General features: G+C 38.1%; 3 protein-coding genes and 1 long non-coding RNA gene across 5 annotated transcripts; all 4 read right to left on the minus strand.

Moving 5' to 3' along the window:
- Nucleotides 1-222: 222 nt before the first annotated feature.
- Nucleotides 223-2469, minus strand: scpp5 (secretory calcium-binding phosphoprotein 5). Of its 2 annotated transcripts, none has more exons than XM_039806061.1 (11): nt 2400-2469; nt 2216-2289; nt 2046-2105; nt 1800-1871; nt 1630-1674; nt 1478-1531; nt 1292-1321; nt 1128-1175; nt 983-1030; nt 788-871; nt 223-607 (listed from the first exon to the last, which is right to left on the minus strand). In XM_039806061.1, the coding sequence occupies exons 2-11, from the start codon at nt 2267-2269 to the stop codon at nt 590-592; spliced, it is 513 nt and encodes a 170-aa protein (XP_039661995.1). In that variant the 5' UTR covers nt 2270-2289; nt 2400-2469; the 3' UTR covers nt 223-589. The 2 variants fall into 2 exon arrangements, with proteins under 2 accessions (XP_039661995.1, XP_039661985.1); XM_039806051.1 differs by having other exon boundaries at nt 1478-1546.
- A 754-nt stretch (nt 2470-3223) lies between these two features.
- scpp7 (secretory calcium-binding phosphoprotein 7) lies at nt 3224-5695 on the minus strand. The gene is made up of 9 exons (XM_039806069.1): nt 5614-5695; nt 5431-5495; nt 5031-5075; nt 4726-4773; nt 4590-4631; nt 4348-4407; nt 4028-4258; nt 3667-3746; nt 3224-3448 (listed from the first exon to the last, which is right to left on the minus strand). Exons 2-8 carry the CDS (start codon nt 5482-5484, stop codon nt 3702-3704), a joined length of 525 nt encoding a protein of 174 aa, XP_039662003.1. The 5' UTR covers nt 5485-5495; nt 5614-5695; the 3' UTR covers nt 3224-3448; nt 3667-3701.
- A 995-nt stretch (nt 5696-6690) lies between these two features.
- LOC120562360 (gamma-gliadin-like) lies at nt 6691-8944 on the minus strand. The gene is made up of 7 exons (XM_039806079.1): nt 8845-8944; nt 8406-8708; nt 8179-8235; nt 7550-7699; nt 7374-7409; nt 7219-7257; nt 6691-7081 (listed from the first exon to the last, which is right to left on the minus strand). Exons 1-7 carry the CDS (start codon nt 8893-8895, stop codon nt 6779-6781), a joined length of 939 nt encoding a protein of 312 aa, XP_039662013.1. The 5' UTR covers nt 8896-8944; the 3' UTR covers nt 6691-6778.
- A 3259-nt stretch (nt 8945-12203) lies between these two features.
- LOC120562373 lies at nt 12204-12759 on the minus strand. The gene is made up of 3 exons (XR_005639767.1): nt 12625-12759; nt 12476-12517; nt 12204-12323 (listed from the first exon to the last, which is right to left on the minus strand). It is a non-coding gene; the product is annotated as an uncharacterized LOC120562373 (long non-coding RNA).
- Between the last annotated feature and the right edge of the window lie 498 nt (nt 12760-13257).

The following is a 13257-nucleotide window of genomic DNA, read 5'->3' on the forward strand; positions in this document are numbered from 1 at the left end:
AAAGTCTTTGGGTTTTGGACCGTTGGACCGTTGGAATTTCTTTAGAACAAAAATTCATTAATAATGATAATTGATACAACAATCAGCAGAATGACCAATTATTTAAATAATATTTACTTGCAGCCCTACAGCTGTGTATGTATCACTTCACCACATACTAACAATACCAATTGATACTTTTAGATCAAACACAGAAACTCAAAAATTGCTTGAAAACTTTTAATTCTTAAGGAAAACTACATTTATGAAAAAGTTCAAATGAGTTACTAAACATATGCAGCACATCTGTTATATATACTGTATATATACAGCATTACAAAGTACTTGATTAACACAAAAATAGTGAAAATCTATGAAGGCTATAAAGTAAAGTTTCATTGACCTTGTATTGATTTAGTTACTATCGGAACAATATTTCTAATAAAAAGTGGCTATTGTATGATCATCTTAGCATGTTATCTTAACTTAAGTAAGCACATCCACATGTTACAGAAACAGATTCACTCATTTAACATAATTTGTTCTATTGCAGATGTCTGAATGTAAAGGAGAAAGGAATAGTTTTGCCTCATTTTCATGCTTCTCTACTTCACACCTTCGCCGGCATCTGCAAAAACAAATAAGCAATTTAAAACAAATATTGTTACTTTCACAAACTCAGTCTACAGATGACATTTGCTATATATTCATATTGATAGTCACTCAATATGTGTGTTGATTTGCAGTACAGCTGTTATTAAACTAATAAAGCAATATATTAAAGTCATATATAGATTGCAAAGTATACCTGGCTTGTCTGCGTGGGCTGGTCCTGCTGGAGAGACTGCAGAGGATCCTGGGATGGAAGAGGATTGGCATCAAATGAGGGAAACTGAAAATAGAAAAGTGAAACTTCAGAAGTGAAGAAATGCTTAGAATGAATCAAAGTAACATAATCAAAGTATATTGAGACTCTCTCTATATATACTTTCTTTTCCCTCACAATTTGGATTTGGGGAACATTTTGAGGGGGATATTCAAATGGTAGCACCTGTAAAAAGAAAAATTAAAGAGGTGAGTAAAATGTGATGTATGAAAAATATGAAAAGAAACAGTAAAAGGCATAATTTCAAATAAATAAGTCTCACATTTGACATGTGAGGGACGTTTGTCATAGGAGGGATGTTTGTCATTATCTGGAACAAAAGCACAAACCCTCATTTAGTACTGTACCATGCAAAACAATATACTGTAAAAGTAATTTCATATTTACATTATGCACGTATAATATATCAAAGTTTAAAATGTTTACCCTTTGCTGGGAGAAGTCATAGGGGTAGTACTGCAAGTTTAAAAATACAAGAGCACAAAAATATCAATACATTTGGTTCCAACAAGTTGTTTATTGTATCAAACATGCTTCTACAAGCATAATTGAAGTGTTTTCAGTCCCAATAGCGTCTATTAATCTGAAAAGGGGGGAAAAAACATCACTTACGACTTCCACACTCTGTCTGCCTGGTGGCTGAGGAATGGAGTATTTGATGAAACCCTGGGAGGAAAAGGGCCGCAGCAGAAAAAAAAGAAAAATCAATGAAAAGTAGTGAGCAGTTAGGTGATGTTTTTACCATAAAATGTGCATGTTCTTACCTGTGCAGGGTTTGATCCAGCTACACCATAGCTCTGAGGATAAATCTTAGGAAAGAAAAACAGAAATAAACATAAGTGTACTGTAAGCATTTGTCACAATCACAGCTAGAGCATAAAAAACAAATCTCAGTGAAATGAAAGCCTATGAGATGAGAAAGAATTTGACATACAAGTTCCACACTGTAAGCGCCAGCTATTCCAGGGTTTGGAAGAGACTGACCAGCTGCAAAGGGATTCCTCATCTGAATGGATGGAAAATTATCAGTAGACAGTCATCTCCACATATCAATATTTCTGCTGTGCTTCATATCACAAGGAACCTTTGCTCAATAGTGTACTATATATTATTGCTTTCTTTTGCATATTAGCAATCTTTGACACAGAAGTTAAACAGCACACACAATATGCATGATTACCTGTGAGGACGGAACCTGCTGTCTGGAAACACCGTAATGAGGCAGGTAATGAAAGATGGACTGAAAATGAAAGCAAAAACAGAAATAGTGAGATACAAGGAAACATTTGATCTTTACCTGCATTTAGAAAATGAAGTCGAGCAACCTTTGTCTGTGTTTTTAAAACTTACAGGTGCAGCGGAAGCCATGCTAGCCAGAGAGAGGCACAGGATTGCCAATTTCATTTTTGCTGATTATCCAAGTCCTACAAACACAATTCATCATTACATTTACAAAAATCAGAGTCATACTGGATTTTTGGCTACCTATTAGAAAAAGATTTATGATAATATGTTGAAGTTCTTCAATACTCACCGTCTAGAGAGGATGATGAATGTAGATGTGGGAGATGATGCCAGTTGATCGTATCTTCTACAGAGTTACTTTGTCTTTTATAGGGCCCCAGCTCACCTGAAAGCCAATCACAGCCGATGGGAGTGATATGACCAAATCACTAGGTGCAGAACAGGTGTCTAGTCTTCAGCTTTGCTAAATGACCAGTGGTCAAATCCACTTTCTGTGTAATAGCAGACTGCTTGATTACAATGTCTAAAGCAGTGTGCACCTTCCCACTGCCTTCTCCTCATTCTGCTATCACAACAGTTTTATAAGTTATGTGCCACATTGTAGCATAAACATCTGAATCTTCATTATTATGTCTATTACTTATGTGATTGTTATATGAAATGTAATATTGCTTGTTTTCCAGTTGCTTGCATGTTAATTGTTTTTCCAAATCATGCATCACAGCAGAGCAGAACAGCTTCACAGAGAAGAGTCTATCCAGGCAACTGAGGGTATGACTGTATTGTCATAAGCTAGAATTAGTAAAAGAAATTTTGCATTTAAACAATCTGAAAAAGAGTAAAACTTCCCTATTGTGTTAGTTTGCGTGAACTTCATATGCTAATGTCTGCCTGTTTGTAGTTGTAACTTGCAACATGTAGAAATTAGTCAAAAAGCTGATTTACAAAGTAACATTACATGATTGTATAATAATCTTATTTCAAAATCTAATCTTTCATATGTACATTATTTGAAGCAAAGAACCATTTTTAATTATTACAAAGCATAGCAAATTTATTCGAGGAAACAGCAGCATGCATTGACTTAAAACTGGGATTAAAAACACACTCATATTTCATTGCAGAGCAGTACCAATTTTTATTGTTATAACTCTTTTGCCACTTTTTTCCCCACAGAAAAGCATTGCACCAACTGCAGAGAACCATTTATTTCATAAGAAAACATACCACCATTTATTTTTCAAAAGCATTGCACTATATTTTCATACTTTGGGAAACAGCAGTGTTGGATGGTCGTCTTTCAGCGGGGTAGGCTGCTGGTCTTATTGCAGTGGTCACCTAAAGTGGGAAGCGAAGCATGTACATTTTAACTGTTCTTGTGATGAAAAAACTTTTCAGTAGTAAAGTATTCAAAGACACTTTTTGTTTTTCGATTTTGTTTAATAAATGATATTGTTAAAACCTAACGTTCTGAATTATGCAGTAATACAGCACACTCGTGCCTTGTAAATATGTAATGTGTATTTTGTGTGCATGTGTACCTGTCCTGCTCCTACCTATTCCTATCCTGCTGACTCGGATCTTTGTTTGTTTAGTCATCGTCATCATCATCATCATCTCCGCTGGGTTTGGCAGCCTGAAATGAAGTGAGGATTGTCTGCTGATGAGTGGATGTTTCTCAACACCTCAGCAGAAATAGTTTCTCTGACGCAATACTGATTTATGAGAATGAACCCGTTGCACTCATCACCACTTTAATTCAATTCAGTTTCCTAACTGCTGCAGTCATTTAAAGCTATTATCGTACATTAAAATCCCTCAAACCATGTATATGGTCCAGAGCTGACAGTCACCAAGTCTTAATGATTCTTTAATACACTTATATGGCTCAAAATAAAAATCTGAAGTTATTCTTACAGGGACACTAGCAGCAAGGATGGGTACAATAGGGGCAGCTGGAGCAGCAGGAGCAGCAGGAGCAGCAGGAGCAACGGGAGCTGCAGGAGCAACAGGAGCAATAGGAGCAACCGGAGCTACAGGAGCAGCAGGAGCAACAGGAGCTGCAGGATCTACTGGGGCTGCAGGAGCAACAGGGTCGGCAGCAGCAACAGGGGGTGCTACAGCAGTATCAAAACCAAAAGGGATGAACTATAGCAGATAACAAAGACAAGACATAATTAGTTCAATTAAATCTCACACAACTTCTGTCAGAGAAATGAAAATCTGCAGGCACTTACCACATCCTTGGTGTCTCTACCGTTTGGCTCGAGGATCTCCTGCTTGATGAAGCCACGGACCTTTCAATGAAAACACATGCAGGCACACACATGCACTTAAATATGTTTGGACTGTATATACTATTAAATATTTTTCATTCAGATGGCAGTGTAGGGCTTTATTGCATCTTAAATATTGTCTGCAAAGTAGATACTATATATATATATATATGCACACACACAAATCAAGCTATGTCACTCACAGGTCCCCCAACAGGCTGCCTCTGGGCATCAACCGGGAGCAGCTGGAAATGAAAATTGTCCAGATTATCAAATAAAAGAGTGACTATTAAATACAATTCATACAAAATGGTGTAAACAATATATATTTGCTCTTACAACATCTAGACTTTTAAGTGGCACTCCAGCAGGAATAGCCTGGGCTGCCTACGAAGAAGATCATGTTTAGAAGAAGATCATTTTAACCTTTAGATGAGTGTAGATTGTTAGAAAAAAAAAGTCCAAGTACAAGTAAAAGAGCCATCAACAGGCTCAGCTATAGACATTACCATCAGTGGTGAACACATAATAGCAGACCTGTGTGCAGAGCTTATTCAGTGATGTTTGAAAATGTGTCTTTTACTGTGGTTGTTGTGTGTATGTCATAGTTTACACCAGTTGATCTGAGCTGTGTCTTACTGTACCTCAGCCGGAGCGTGATGGATGTCAAACTCCATGAATATCTCCGTCTGTGAAAAAGATGAGAAAATACTGCACAATCAATGGGATGCAGATCAGTGTAAAATCAATTATTTAGACTTATTGATAAATGCAGTATTATTCACTGACAACATTGTCAACAGCCATCATGCAGAAGAAGTCCTTAAAGTGCTCAGAAAAAAGTGGAAGTCTGAACATCTGCAATTCCAGGACAATTGATAAAACGGCATCTGCTGATAACAATTACGTGAAGGCTCCGAAAAAGCTACATGGACCTTGGGGTAAGATAGTTCTGTCAAATATTTACATTATGAAGTGCTAAAACATAAATGAGAGAGAAATAAGAAGGATAAATATTTTAGGAATAGAGGTTGTCTTCCTTACTGGGGCACAGACAGCCACCCCAAGGATGCAGGCAGCAAGCAGGATGAATTTCATTTCCAATGAAGCTGTCAAAGAGATTTTTAATTTTTTTTGTTATTAGATTTGACAATAGTCAGTCAGAAAGAGCATTTAAATAAATTGTTATTTTATGATATCCCGTCATATATTAGTTGTATACATTACCTTTCCTATCCGGCAACAGAAGAGTACTGAAGGATTGTTGAGGACGGTTGTGATCACTGCAGAGAGATTTACTCCTATTTATTTGCTGACAGAATTAAGGACGAGCAAATCTAGGACAGGTGTTGGCGGCAGGCCAAGGATTTTCTGTTTTTATGATGACAAAATTGGCGGCCATATATCTGTGAGAAATCTTGTGACACATTTTTGGCTCAAGACGCACATCAATCACATTCAGTTCCTCACTGATCTGTTGTATTAGGTGAACCCTTGCAGCATCAGGGTTGCATTTGATTAGGAGTCAAATGTATCCAGATGGTGTAAAGTAAAGCTTTTGAAACTAACATTATATATTGTAGCTGTAATAGATTTATTTAATTTAGTTGGTGATTCTAAAACCTATTAATGCTGATTATAATTTGATGATGAATGTTATGATTATTTTACAGTTGTACAATTTTTCTAATTTCTTCATGACAATCACAACATGTTTGAGGCCTATTAAGAACTTCCTCATTTTGACTCCACTCATTCACCTTTTGCGAAAAATAGACTGATTTGGTGGCTTCAGTCAATTGGTGAGAGCTTGAAACAAATTGCTGCACTTTGGCCAAAATCCAGAAATTGTGAGAAAAACTGAGTAAGAACTATTCAAGGCATGTTGAGTTTAATTGTAATTCTTAAATAGGATGGGTTACTAGTTTCAAACATACAGTATGTGTGAGAACTACTCAACTTTATGAAACACAATTTAAATGTAAAGACCAAAAAAGGACATGCTATGCACAAATGGAAAATATGTGTTTTCTTGTGTTTATAGCAAAAACTGCTGTAGTTTTAAATTTGTGACACACAATCAGGGTGTTGCTAAGAAAATCAATCAATTTTATTGATCAGATGGACACAAACAAGACTCCTCTCTTTGAACACGTGTACCATATCAACTTAAAAGATGATATAATAGATAATATTTTGTTGACAGCTTGTTTTTAGTACTCCAAACTGGCCAAAAACATCAGTGAATGCAGGTTTAAGACTACAATCCTAAAAAGAAAAAAAAAACAGCAATAGAGACGCAGGTTGAAATAATTCATGTTCGCTCTTTATTATTCTAACTATTAAAAAGAAAAACATTTTTTTCAAGTTATCTCTGCCGGTGGCTGCAGTCTCAGACTAGGTTTCCTTGAGTGGGTTGCAGTTTGGGTTGAACAGATGTTTGGACAGTGGCTGCCTCTTGCGCTGGTCTCTTCAAACCTGCAGGGAGGCCATTAGTGTTTGGCTGTGGTCCAGAGCTGGCCGGTCCTTGTGTCTGCACGACTCCACGTAAAGAGGTCCCAACAGTTGGGACGATGCCTTTCTGCTCAGGGTTTGCGAGCCCCGCGGCCCTGATCATGTGCTGAACGGCTCCTGCAGGTGGGTTTGTGAGCACAGTGTTCAGGTAAACATCTAGCTGGCCCAATTTAGCTGCCATCTGAAACACAGAAGAGAGGAAAGGTACTGTAAGAGGCCCAGGAGGGGGAACAATTGGATCCTCAATGGGATCACTGGGTTCACTGAGTACAATGTTTAAACAAGCTGAGAGACAGAAAAAAATCTTGGCTGTCTTACCTGAAATTCCTCAGAGCTTAGACTGCCAAGCAGAGAGCTCTAGTAAACAATGACAGCAAATGTCAAATAAAACACATTCAGAAAGAATATTATAAAACCAGACTGGGCAATAATTATGATTATATCTAAGTTTACAGAGTTTATTTTGCATTTACCTTGGGTTGCTGGAGCATATATACAATTTGAGGATTCTGTGGATGAAAATCAGACTGAGTATAATGCAGGATTTACTTTGCCTTAAGTTTGGCAACTTTTTGAAGTAGAATATGTTATCTATTTTATTATATGAGCACTGCTGTCCGACTCTGCCCAAGTTTATAAGAGTAGACACCTGTTGTTGCTGCTGCCCTGTCTGAGCTGCATCTCCTATAGCAGCTCCAGAAGGTGTTTCTGCAGGTAACAGCGGACTGTTTGGAGGTTGATTTTCTGGAGTTTGTGGAAAAGGTGATTCAAGAATCATCGGGAATCCATATTGGGGGAACTGGAGGACAGAAAATGACATTTATTTCACCAGTTTCTGCACTGAGACAAGACAAAATTGCACTTCAAACCGTCTCCTACTCATCAAACATCAGACAATTATATACAAAGTATCACAATTACAATATCACTTGTGGCAGAAAAACATGTTCAAAGCAAAGCAGCATCTAAAGTTTCCATCTCTGAGCCATAAATCAAGTGTGAGATTGAGGCAAAGTACAGATGTCTTTTTTTCCAACAACACTGTCTGTTATGGCTGTTTCAGGTTTCCTATACAGTACATAATGACAGCACAAAACTTGCACAGTAGAAATATGTTAAAGACCCCCCAGGTGAAATCGTTTAAGATGGGTTGTGGTTGGAAAATATTCTTGCATCTACAGTCTTTAGTTCAGTACAGAGCAGTACATGCTGTTTGGAGTGCATGAGAAGACTCAGAAAACACTATACTATACTATAATAAAAAAAATTACATCTTACCAGTTGATTCCTATGGGGAGATGAGAAAACAGGAAAGTATGTATAAGGCGGGAAAATCTGAAGAAAAAAGAAAGGTTTACATTTGTTGCATTCTAATTCACTGAACAGAATCTCTGGGATTTATTGTATTGTTGTAATTAAGAAAATAATAGACAACAAATATATTGTTAATCATATTTAGTTTGCTGCACATTTTTCTCCAGATGTTTTTTCTCTTCATGCCCTACCAGAGGCTGCTGTGGGAGTGTCGGCTGGTTAGAAGGCTGAGATCCGTAGACATTCGGCTGCTGAGGGATGATCATTGGACTGCCCCCTAGTGGAAGCCAGGTGTGGTGTTGTGTGGGTGGCAGAAACTGTGGGCCAGCCTGGGGCCCTGGCTGCTGCTGGACCCCAGACTGTGGTTGCTCCACATTAGGGCAAAGTGGGGCCGGTGTCTGAGTATCAGGTTGCTGGTTTGTGGCTTCAACAACTCTTTGAGCTTGAGTGGCTCCTCCTTGTGAAAGCAGGGGACGAAGAACATCCGGACGGACCTGAAAATATAAATGAAAAATCCCCAAATTATCATTGTCACAACAGATTTGCATTTGACTCACACATGTTCAAACTCAGGAAACAACATTTCAGATGTTGTTTTTTAAAATATGGTCCATAAATGAGCCTACTTACTGGTACTGCAGACACTATGGTAAAACATGATAATAGTATTAAGATAATCATTTCCAAAAACACAATGGTTCCCACAAGGTCAATGAACGTTTGGAGGGAGTGTCCACTTAGAGCACTTGAAACACTACGCGAGGGGACATTGACTTATGCACTGCTCACAAAGTGAAACAACCAATCACAAGACAGAAAAAACAGACAAATTCAACCTAATCTTCTGTGTGAATGAAGCAATGAGGTGGAAGCCAAAGAAAATCCATTAAATGCCCCAAACTGCCTGTTTTCCTTCAATTATGGTGCTGTAATGTCTACAGAAATGAATAATCAAACACATAAGAACCCAGGATTTGCGGTTTTCCTGTTACTCAGAGCAGCTGTAAGTGAGGCTGGTGCGTCAGTGTCTAACTTATGTAATTATGGTCAAACAAAATATGTGCAACGAAACCAAGAAAAAAAGATTAATAAGGAAATGGTAGAAAAGTATGACGTATAACTAAAGCTGCTAAATCCACAAGTGGCCATTTAAAGAGCACTTAAAGTAGACATTTAAATAAATAGGCTAGATGAATGCAACACACAACATAATCAATGAAACATATCTTAATGCCCAGGATTTTACATAATATCATTATAGAATTTTGTTCTGAATACTTATGCTGGTATACACTGGTATACGACGCCACTCCTGAAAGCCAGACACAGAAGACTGAGTGAACCTATAGCGTTGTCAGTAAGTGGTGTGTTTGAACATTTACTGTAGGCAATGTCTTTTCAGATGGACACAATCAGGGGTTGCAAGAATACACAAGTGCACAAGGTGGCAGACTAAAGCTAGAGGCTTTTAAATGTCAGTCAAGGATCTACATTTCATCCCAGAATAGCTGTGCATACTGTAACAGCTAGAGGATTTAGTATTGTAGGCAGAAAAGGATATCTTCTAGCTAATACAGGTGTTTCGGGTGTCCATCCCAGCTTGCACGGTGAAGCAAGTTGACACGCTGGACAGGTAACTATTACATGGTCAACAGTAATAGATAGACACACACTCCCTCTGATGCTTGACTTAGTATAAAACCCACCTGACTACTATGCCTTTTGCAAATGCCAGAAATCGGAATCACTGTTATTTGATATTGTTCAGTATTGATTTAGAATACAATATTATGAATACTCTTTACATCTGCACTTGTATATTTGCTTCCTATACAATGCTCAAGTGATGTTACATACATGGCCTGGGATATATTGTACATCATGTATATAGCTTTTGAATGTAATTTACCTTAGAGCTCCTCATCGGTTTCCTACCTCTTCAGACTGTTTCTTGTACTGCTGTAGAGTGATTTCACCTTTAGGGATCATTAAAGTCTTACACAATATTTCTGCATTCAATTATTTAAAAAAATATGAATCTGGCTATACTTCTGACAGAATTTTAATTAAATTTACAAAAAAATGAGTTTAAGTGCTTTACATTTTAAATGAGTCTTGGTTGCAGCATGTATGGTTACCAAATTATTAATCAACTAAGTGGTACCACATTAAAACTTGCTTAGGGTAAGCTATACTTGCCAGATTTGGTTAAAAAGATTAATAAAATTCCCCGTCTCAACTGAAACAGCAAAGGGTTTATTTTAGGGAGATAACAGAAGTAATCTGTTATCGAGTGTAACATCCACACAGCATCAACATTAAGAACTCCAGAGCATAATTTGTTTTTATTATAGTGAGGTTCTCAACACATGATATTTCTTCTGATTTCCATGATTTAATCATATTGGGTTGTAGGAATTCTTTCAGGAAGACTTCTAAATAACTTCAATCACCACTATCTCTTCCTCCTTGTTATCAGCTGTCTTTTCTGGCAACCCTCCTCCTCCCCTTCCACCTCTGGTCATCGTCAACCACGGCACCCTGAGTCCCCTTCCGGCAGACAGCTCCTTCGTTAGGTCTTCGGGTTCCTTCTCCACCATCACCAGTGTCTAGGCTCCATCGGGGGGAATATGTCTGGCTTCTCTACCCCTTTAAAATATTTTTAACGATGGAGTCTAATCCCCAAAGACTCTGTACATTTCATATTATGCATATGTACAATAAATATCTGCATATCTGCAACAAAGTCTCTCCTGATTGAAATACAGTAAGTAAAAACCTGACAGACAAACAGACACTATTAATATGAGTTTTACTACATAAATGTGACCTGTTTTATTTTATGTTTCTATAACCCAAATACAAATCATAAAATCAAAAGTCATAATTCAGTGCATGATTTTGTATTGTATTGACCACCCCCTGCCTGTTGGCTGGTTTACATTATTTAACAAAATTAAATTGACATTGATGAACATAAACTGGGACAAAAGATTACATTCATAATGAGAAGCTGTGCAAAACCCACAGTTTGAAAAAGAACTTAGAATAAATTGAAGAAGGGTTATGGATAAACAGGTACATATTTGTCAGAATGGTAATGCAGTTGTACAGTAAGGTTTCTGTGAATAAATCCAGCAAAGAGTTGACAGTGCAGTGCATTGCGATGAATGGGCTGAGTCATGATAAAAGTACAGTGTGACAGACTTCACTGATGAAGCAAAGAGTCAGATATTATAGGCTCAGCATTCATCCCTTTCTTAAGCTGTTGATCCAGGGATGGTGATGTGTGCGCACACTGAGTGGATATTACAGCAGCGTGTCATCAGCATCCACCCACACTATACTCCACCTCCATCATGAGACCAACCTCCAACAAAAGTCATAATGACATCCCGTATCAAAATGTACATGTTCAAAATCACTATACAAAACTACATTTCACTAGGATTTTATATAGACTATGGCATAAAAAAGAGGGTAACACATTAAGTTATATGAAAAGTTCAGGAAAGGACTCAGCAGAAAAATACATGAGACTGTGGAAAGGTTGCTGAACCAATACTGAAATGTGAAAACATGCCGACAAAACAAAAGTCAGAAAAATCTGGTTCACACATGGCCTCATCATGGTGAAATACTACCAACACACACACATATATATATATATATATATATATACAAATGCAAATACACACACACAAACACTTTCATGCATTTCAATATCTCTGAGTAACTCAATCTGTTATCGCTGCTCTTAGATCAGTACAGGTCATCTGTTGTCTCCTCGTGGGCTCGTGGTGGTAACAACAACAACTGTGGTCTGGGGGGGCTGCGGGCCGGGGGTTGGGCTTGGGCTGCGGGTTGTGGTTGGGTTTGGTGCTGGAGTGGGAGGTGGAGGTGGAGGTGGAGGTGGAGGTGGAGGGGAGGGGAAGGGGGAGGGGAGGGGGAGGGGAGGTGGAGGTGGAGGGGGAGGGGGGAGGTGGAGGTGGTGGAGGTGGGACAGGAGCTGGTGGTGGCTGCGGCCACAGACCAGGAAATGTCCAGAAAGGGATAGAAGGCCAAGGAGGAAACCGCTTGGGAACAAACCACGTGCGACGATTGCCTCTCTGTAGCAAGACAAAATAAACACAATCAAATATTCTGTCAGTCTATAGTTATTTTGCTATAAAGTCACTATAGTTGATACATTATTTGAATATTGAATGCTTACCTCATCACTGTCAGACTCACTGCTATAGTGATGAGAATTCTTTCTTACCTCATCGCTGTCTGAATCACTGCTGCTATGATGATGACAATTCTGCAAAAAACATTCAATTAAATACTGGTTTGTTTTTCATTTTAGCTAAAAAAAAATCATAAAGACTGTAGCAAGAAAAACATATGTATTAATTTGTTGGTACTTACAGCTACAGGGTAATTGATCAAGCAGAAAATCACCAGAAGAAAGAACTTCATCTTGACAGTTAGAGCTGCCTCTGTGCCACAGTAGAGTGTAAGCAGTTAAATAATAAATGAAATAGTAAGTCTGTGTTTGCTACCTTCAAGCTGGTCCCTCCAGGAAACTCCATTAGCTTTTAAACAGCCTCGGTGTGTCCACAATGCTCTTGCACTGTAAGGTGTGTTACTTCATGTCAGATGTGGTCGGTCTCATGGCAGCCAAAACCAAAATAGGCGTGAACACAATTTCATTACCCGACTAGACTGCGCTTTTGTAACATTAAAGGTCCACATCCTGTTTATAATCCTCATAGACTTAAAGTATTTTGACCTAATGGTACAGCTAATCACATACACACACACACACACACACACACACACACACACATGCACATGCACACACACACACACACACACACATGCACATGCACATGCACATGCACACACACACACACACACACACACACACACTTCCCCTTCTTTTGTTTGAAGAAAACATTTGAATTCTGAGATAAATGGAGAATATTACAGTTACAAGCTCTAACAGTTATATTTAGAAAAGAATTTTAAATATTTGCTGTCAAAGTAGGGGTTGATTGA

Source organism: Perca fluviatilis, chromosome 1 (assembly GCF_010015445.1).
Source record: "Perca fluviatilis chromosome 1, GENO_Pfluv_1.0, whole genome shotgun sequence".
In the NCBI taxonomy this organism is placed as follows: Eukaryota; Metazoa; Chordata; class Actinopteri; order Perciformes; family Percidae; genus Perca; species Perca fluviatilis.